The sequence below is a fragment of the Pleurodeles waltl genome, chromosome 9, assembly GCF_031143425.1.
Source record: "Pleurodeles waltl isolate 20211129_DDA chromosome 9, aPleWal1.hap1.20221129, whole genome shotgun sequence".
Lineage (NCBI taxonomy): Eukaryota > Metazoa > Chordata > Amphibia > Caudata > Salamandridae > Pleurodeles > Pleurodeles waltl.
The window spans coordinates 5,555,764-5,564,225 of NC_090448.1; the positions used below are offsets into that span (position 1 = coordinate 5,555,764).

General features: G+C 45.3%; 1 protein-coding gene across 14 annotated transcripts in view; it reads left to right on the forward strand.

Moving 5' to 3' along the window:
- The window catches only part of PBRM1 (polybromo 1), a 338,709-nt gene extending 331,434 nt beyond the window's left edge, over positions 1-7,275 (forward strand). For 12 of the 14 annotated variants that reach the window (XM_069206081.1, XM_069206082.1, XM_069206071.1 and 9 more), the window contains one exon: positions 6,653-7,275. In XM_069206081.1, coding sequence (XP_069062182.1) covers positions 6,653-6,825 — 173 coding nt within the window. In that variant the 3' untranslated portion in view covers positions 6,826-7,275. The remainder of the gene's footprint in view (positions 1-6,652) is intronic. The other 2 variants (XM_069206083.1, XM_069206084.1) reach the window with 1 other exon arrangement.
- The last annotated feature ends 1,187 nt before the right edge of the window (positions 7,276-8,462 follow it).

The window sequence follows — 8,462 nt, forward strand, 5'->3', positions numbered from 1 at the left end:
GAGCTGTGTACTGCGGCGCACAGGGATGACCTCATTACTGTGGGTCTCATGACCGGTGCAGAACCCTTTGATATTGACCAGAAGAAATGGAAACACCTGGGGGTCATCTAGTGTTTTTCATGCAATTGGATTTTTGTTTCATTCAGCATAGTTCTCAGTCATCCTGCTGCTTTAATGTCCACCTTGGGCGGGATTTCAGTCTTATTGCATCTGAACTACAAAATGTTCTTTATAATTAATGGCAAAGCCTGGAGTAGTCAGCATGGCAGTGTCAGAAGGTTGAGATGGCTAATGAAAGCCCAGGGCCCATTCACTCCGAAGCCGGCTACCAGGATCAGTGTTGGTTTGATGCTTCATGTCAGTCGGGCCAAACTTGCAGTCACTGTGGGTTATGTGGCGCATGTAGACATCATGGTGCCCAACCATAGGGGAGGACTGTCCTGCTGTATTTAGAGGTCCCTGCCGACCTGGCCGGGATCTCCGTAACTTCACTGCTCCTGCTGTTGGAGCACATGCACTGAAGGGCAGGGGACTTGATAGCCTTGTGGGTTTTTATTCTTGCCTTCTTGACTTTTTTTTGTTTTACACAAACTCCAAAAGTTCCAAAGGCAATGCATCCAACACATAGTAGATAAGACTTTCTGTTCAAAGCAACAGCTGGCTCTCCCCCAGGATTTATACCTGGCAGTTCTGGAGCACATGGCCGGTGGTGCTAGAGGCATGTCCAGTTACCTGCTTCTGGCACTCCAGACAGTGGCTCATGGAGTTCACATGTTCTGTTCTTCTTTAATGTTTGGGCAGTGAAAGTTCTGATTCCTGCCCAGGGCGGGGTGGATACTGTTGACTGCCAGACTCTCATCATGAGATGGGTGAGGAATCCCTGTTTGGGTGGTGGGATTTTGAGTGTACAGCATGCACACGTTTTTGTTTTTTAATTATGTATTTATATTTGCAAGAACAGTGAGTCACTAACACACTAATATTGATATTCTTCGTGGGAATGGTGTGGGCTAGACTGGAAGCCCCTTTTTGGTTACAGTTTTATTGATAGATGGGAAGAGGAGAGATACACCTAAGTTAAGGGGAAATTGGAAGGTAGGCCTCTGTCCCTTGCCAGCCTGTGTGTCCCTAACACTGCCAAGTCGGTGTTTTATGCCTCCCTGTCTAGGCAGGTTGCAAGATAGGCTCTTTTTCCCCTCCTAGAGGGGAGATGACTTCAATAGTGTGCTGGGCGTCCACCTGTCTGGACAAGTCTGCCTCCTGAGGGAGATAAATTGAGTTGACGTCTGTGGTCTCATTACAGACAGTAGCCGCAGGGCCCAAAAGGCATGTGCGCCTGTTTTCTGTGCGCCCAGGGCGCTGTTTTGTCACCGACACGGCTGCGGCGCTTGTGAGTAAGCCACCAGTTTAAGGAGGAGTTGCCTTACCTGCATTGGGGTGTAGCCCCATACAAACGAGGGAAACACTTTCCCCCTGTGCCCATGCGGAGGTGGAAAACGGATCTAAAAACTTTCCCAATAATCCCATTCAGGGTAACTGCATCCCTACCCCTCAGGGCTTCACTGCCGTAGGTAACACTTGGAATTAGCTTGGCAGCAATCACTTGTAATAGAGTTCTGTAGCTTAGGCCATCTAGAACTCTTAACAAGGTATGGACGGCAAGCAGCAATGTATTTCATTTTCTTACTAAATCCGTTTTCTGGGGGGGAAAAATACCCCCTCTCATCTAACAGTACCCCGAAGTATCTGTATAATTTAACTTATTCTAGTTTATGATCTTGTAGGTACCATTTATGAGCGTTCTGTCTTCTACTGCTTATTTCCATAGCTCTTGTTTTCTTCTCGTTTGTAACTAAGCCATTTTGAATAGCGAAGTCTGCCTGTTTCATTATCAAACGCTGTAATCCAACTTTCATATAACTTAGAAGGACAACATTTTCTGCGTAAAGCAGGTTTGAAAATAAAAGATCCCCAATTTTGAGGGAGAGGGTGCTCATTTACCTCATTTAATGTATAGGACATATCATATTAAAAAAGACTGAAAAGATAGGGCGCTAGGAGACAGCCTTGTTTGAGACCGCGTTCAGTCCCCACCTTCTTTGATAGAAAGGTACCATCTCCAATTTAGACTCTAATCCATGTATCGGTGTACAACATCTGCACTGCATTTCGATGGGATGCCCCAAGAATTGAATTTTGCCCACATCAGGCCACGCTGTTGAAAGCAGATTTAAAATCCACGAAACATACATACAGAGGTTGTTTTCTTTGTTTACATTTATCTATAATAGTAGTGAGGGATAAGATGTTGACTTATATTCCAGGCCCTTTAATAAAGCCTGTCTGGTTGACCGGAATAATGTTTTTTTCAACAGCCCAGATCTGAAGATCTTCCAAGAGGAAGCCAGCATAATATTTGGCCTCTGAGTCAGTTAGAATGATTAAACAATAATTCTCCAGGTTGGCGTGTTGCCTTTAAAAATTGGTTGAATAATGGCACCCTTCCAGGAGCATGGCATAATTTTGTGCTCCAATGCACTGTTATAGATCGTAACCAACCTCTCTGCCCAAAAACATGGGTTGGTTTTATATAAAGCGTTTGGGATCCCGTTCGGGCCTGGACCACCGCCCTGCCTACTTCTATTAATATGTTTTGTTACCTGAGGAACAGGGAACATTTTCATTAATCAGCCTATAACGGGCTGACTCAATATCCAGTTGCGACCTGTAAGTCGCAGGCGGACTCCCTGTACAAAACGCCTCTTCTTTAAGTTGTTTATCTAGATTAAAATGCCGGATAGAAAATAGTACCAAGAGGTCTCAGAGATATCAGAACTTGTTAGAATTGTAGGTGCCTTGTTTAAGTTGTTAACCAAGTCTGTGAATTCTTTTGTTTACTTAAGCACAGGGCTTTGTCCAAACATTCTGCCGCCTTTTTGTTTTTCTTCACACATCAGTTTGCGATATCGACTATTTATGACTTTTAGGTCTTTTTGTATACAGGGATCATTACAATGCTTTTTGGCCAATCGTAATAAACGGTTCCTCTTTTTCCTTAATGTAGTAACAACTATTATTTTAATTTTTTCTCTACCTTTTACCTTCTTTAACTCATAGTGCAGGTGAGGTTTACAGGGGGATCAGCAAGAAATCTAGCGGCAAACTTCTCCAGGAATAATGACCAGGCGGTTAATGGTGCTTCTGTTGAGTCGCACTTAATTTGGTTAAAAAGCTCCTTAGAAGCTTCCCCAGTGGTTCCCATTGAATCTCCGTGCCACCAAAGTTTCATGTAATTAATTGAAGTAAGATTCCTAGAAAAGGAATTCGCTGACTTATGCTTAGGAACACTATAATTTATCTCAATACTTTGCAAGCTATGGTCAATTAAATCTGTCCTTACGATAAAATAAACGCTAAGAGTGGCAAAGTAGCCACTGCATAGTCAATTAAGGACTGGTTTCCAAAAGCAAAACAGGTCGGAGCAGGAAAGGTGGCCTGTTGGTATCTCCCATTTAGAATCCTACGGCCTGGCGCCTCCAGGTTTTTGACGAAAGCGACAGTCTTGGTCCATCCCTTGCCAGTAGCTTGGTTTCCTAGATCTTGTTGTGGAACAGACCATATATGTCCTGATTTACTATCTGTTCCTCTCTGTGATAAGGTTGCAGTAGTTTCATGTTAAAATCTCCTGCTGTTAATAACTCTGGGGCGTAAGGTTCCTGCAGCCCGATTAATACTAATTCAACAAGTTTAGAGGACACTAACTTCTTGGAGTGGGCATTGGGATGTATTTAAACGTTTATTATCAAAAGAAGTCTTCCTATCGTCTTATTCCAATCTAACAATTTTATTAGCAAGAAGTCGGCATAATCTTCTTTTAGTTGTATACAGGTTACCTTTAGCCCAACTGTTATGTGGGAGCCCTTTTGGGCGCCCACATTTCTTCACCTTGTGGACTGGGGAGAAAAAACCCAAGTTGCCATCTATTGTGAAAGGTTTTTATTGCCCAGGTCTTCTGAAGAAGCACAATTTGAAAATCTTTTAACAGAGTAAGTTCTTTTTGCTGATTATTAGCACATATCCCGTTTATGTTCCAAGAACAGATTTTTTATGAGTTACAATAACAATTAACTTTGGGAAGTCTAAACAGGGAGGGACTTTGTCAAGGGCTAGCACGTTGTGAAGCTCCGCTGAACGCCAGCCTACATTTAATTGCCCTGGGCCGTGTCCCTTGACGAGCGTGTAATTTATTGGATGATAAATAGCCGGCTTAAAATTTCCAATTGCACTCCTCAAAATTGAACAGTGTTTTAAGGGTTCACTCATTCCTGTGGGATCTACCATGCGGTTCTCCGAAACCAAGGGTTCCGGATAGCAAATTGCCTTGGGAATTACAAGCTCAATTCCCCATTTATTAAAGACATTCTTCTCTTTAAGAACCCTATTGGCGACAAATGGAGAAAACCATGTCACCAAGGTGGATCCTTGGTAGGAACTGTTTCCCGTCCCCTCCTCAGTTAAGGATTCTATAGAATCCATATCTGCAGATTGAATGTTCTCCAGCGGGGGTATAGCTTGCAGGAGTTTTAATGTTTCCACAATTTAATGTCATGTGAACCCCTTGTCCGATATTGGGGGTGGGGGGGAAATTAACGTATTTCCACCCCCCAGCTGGGCCGTGCTGGTAACCCTCAATTACAATATCCTGCCCTACTTCACTGGGCAGTCCAGGCTGGGCACTCATAGAAGTTTGTAGGGGGGGGGAAATCTCTACCATACAGTGGCAAGTGGCCGTGGTCTGCTCTGAAGGGGGCCCGATAGGCCCACCCCCACCCTGGGGCTCAAGTACAGCAGGGGACATCTAGGTACTAAGCTATTACTCTTGGCTACATTAACTTCAGTTTTAGGAGCTACAATTTCTGAAGCTTTTTCGAGTGCCTTCCTTCTATGATTCCCTCTTTGTTCTTCTTTTATCATGAATTCAAAGTTGGCCCCTTGTTTTTGATGATTCCACCCTGTGTCTTGTTGCACTTGAGCTTCTACTTCTCCATAAAATACATTATGGAGATTTGATATGGCCTTAGCCTCCTCTAGACGAGAGGTGGACACGCTTGAACCTAACGTAAAGACAGCTCCCTCATCCCAGATGTTTCCACTCGAGTGACACTTGCCTGTTTCACACAACATTGTGATCACATCAGGTTGTTGAAAATGGCCAGCAAGTATCACAAGGTTTGGCTGCTGCAGAATATCTGTTCTCTAAATATTAGTTAACGTCAAACCTTCTTGTGAGTGCAAACACTACTGCAAGTGTGTATCTGTCAGCTCTTCCCCGAGGTCAGGGTTTTACTTCGGTTCTTTATTTTTCTCAGACCCCAGGAGAAGGAGCAGATCCACAGAAGACTTTCCCAGTCCTGGCTGCTGTGGAATGGGAGGCTAGCCCTCCCACTGTCTACTGGAAGAGGCTGTGAGGCTCCACGTTTCCTGTGCGAGCTCAGCTTTGCTCCTCTTGAGTCTGCGCTTCTCAGGGAAAGTTTACCCAAGTCTTGGCCGTGTCATCACTGGCCTGCCCCAGTAGGGTGCACATGCCTGTGCTCTTGTTGATAACTGACTGAGGAGGTTTCTGCAGCCTCTCGGCGTTGAGGAACGCATGGAGATTTCTGCAGCCTCTTGGTGTCGAGGAACCCATGGAGATTTCTGCAGCCTCTCGGCGTCGAGGAACGCATGGAGATTTCTGCAGCCTCTCGGCGTCGAGGAACGCATGGAGATTTCTGCAGCCTCTCGGCGTTGAGGAACGCATGGAGATTTCTGCAGCCTCTCGGCGTTGAGGAACGCATGGCGATTTCTGCAGCCTCTCGGCATTGAGGAACGCATGGAGATTTCGGCAGCCTTTCAGCGTTGAGGAACGCATGGAGATTTCTGCAGCCTCTCGGCGTCGAGGAACCCGTCAGTTATACATGGCTCTCCTAAAGACCCATGTGCGCAAATGACGATTGTGAATCCAGTAATTCATTGCTACGACGTAGCTCTAGTGGGTAACAGAAGCTTACAGTTGCTACATCATAAGGGCGTACAGGCTGCTCTGGCTGAGGTCTCCAAGAGCCTCTCAGAGCTCCCTGGGGAGCAGGAGGCACAGCATATGGAAGGGTGGGGAGTGCAGTGGCACAGAGAGTGGAGGGGTGGGTGGCAAAAGGTCATGTACATATTTGCTTTTAACTTGGGACAGAGAGTAGAGGCCGTGGCGTGTATGGCTCCCCATTACTCCTCTGCCCGTAGCAGTTAAAAGCAGGGAGAGAATATTTTTTTTGTGGGGGGGAGAGCTGATTGACATAGATAACTCGAGGCTCACTCTCGTCTATTTGATGTCACTCAGAAGCCCTTGATAAAAAAAATTCCCTGTAATTCACTGTTGCTCATCTATAATTCTACATGTGTGCAGTGCAACTTACCAGTGCATTCAGTCCTCTTTGCTTGTTCAGGATAAATGGATTTAATGTTCTCCTTGTGTTTATTGCAGTGTTACAGTGCTTCACATAGGAACCCTGTGCTTTGTGACTTTATAAAAGAACTTTAAAAGTGGTTCTTTGAGTTTGTGGCACTGCCCGTTTACTGTGTCTTGTGCAGATTCTGAAGTGTTGTGTGTGTTGTTTTTCAGCACGAAGGCGGGATCTTCATTTGACAAAAGAACAAGAGAGCCGTCTGCCATCTCATTGGCTGAAGAGCAAAGGCGCCCACACCACAATGGCCAATGCTCTGTGGCGCCTACGTGACTTGATGCTCCGCGACACACTGAATATTCGCCAAGCGTATAACCTAGAAAATGTTTAAACCATTGTGTTGCTTCGTTTCAGACTGTCAAACGTGTAGTGGATCAGTACCTGTTTATAGTGGCTGGGATGACCATGAACAATATTTTGTACGGCATTTCTGTATATTGCAAGACTTTTTTGATATAAGAACACTGAATATCTCATTTGCTTTTTGTTTTTTTTAAGTTGTCTGTCAAATAGATTTTTTTGTAACTTCTTTTTTTTATTTTTATTTGGAAGTCCTTTTGACATGTCTATTTATTTATAACTTTTATCCCACGTGACCTCATAATTTTTTAACACATGCACACATGAAAATGCATAAAAATATGGAGACGGCTGAACTAAGTGCTGCGTTGGTGACTTCGTTTCTGCGGCGGTGCCCGCGAGCCCTGCCGCGCATCACTTGGTCAGATGCATAATGTGGATCTGAAGCAGGATCACCTTTTGAATAAAAGGCTGCGGACGACTCGTGAGTGAATTGTTTTTCTTCCCAGATCATCATCAGGTGGCACCGCCTGAGACGCTTGCTTTGTGATTGTGTGCAGTTCCTCATGCAGACAGCGTAGCCCGTGTAACTGGTGAGAAAGCGCATTGCAGTTTGCCAGCAAGGATCTCTGCGACTCACGCTTGAGGCTGGCCTCTGCTTCGTGGGATCTCACCCAGAGGTGGGGATAGTGTAACCGAACCTGCTGCTGTAGCTGTGACTTCAGAGATTGTTATGCTGTGCTGCACATACATTCTTTCATCACGAACCTCCGGTCTCCTTCCGTGCACATGCATGTGATCATGAACCTCAGATCCCCTTCCCTGCACATGCATGTGTTCATCATGCACCTCAGATCTCCTTCCCTGCACATGCATGTGTTCATCATGAACCTCAGGCCTCCTTCCCTGCACATGCATGTGATCATCATGAACCTCAGATCCCCTTCCATGCACATGCATGTGTTCATCATGAACATCAGATCTCCTTCCCTGCACATGCATGTGTTCATTATGAACCTCAGATCCACTTCCCTGCACATCATGAACCTCTGATCTCCTTCCATGCACATGCATGTGTTCATCATGAACCTTAGATCCCCTGCACATGCATATGTTCATCATGAACCTCAGATCTCCTTCCCTGCACATGTATGGGTTCATTATGAACCTCAGCTACCATTCCCTGCACATGCATGGGTTAATCTTGAACCTCTGATCTCCTTCCCTGCCCATGCATGTGATTATCATGAACCTCAGATCTCCTTCCCTGCACATGTATGGGTTCATCATGAACCTCAGATCCCCTTCCCTGCACATGCATGTGTTCATTATGAACCTCTGATCTCCTTCCCTGCACATGCATGTGATCATCAGGAACCTCAAATCCCTTTCCTTGCACATGTAAGTGCCAAGGTGTTTCCTCCCCCTCCAGTCACAGTGTGATCCGGAACTGGCTTCTCTTGTGCTTTTAGTCTTTTTACCTCATTTTCTTTTTCTTCAGCTGAAGTATCTTGTGCCACTATTTTGGGACTTAAAGCCACGTATGCTGTGTCAACAATAGCAGAGGTTGAGCCCCTTAACCTGTTTGTCTCTTTTGGGGGGGGAACAGCAATCAAGTGCATGGCTGCATTCTGTGTGTTAACATCTGTACGCGGGACCTCCAGAGCC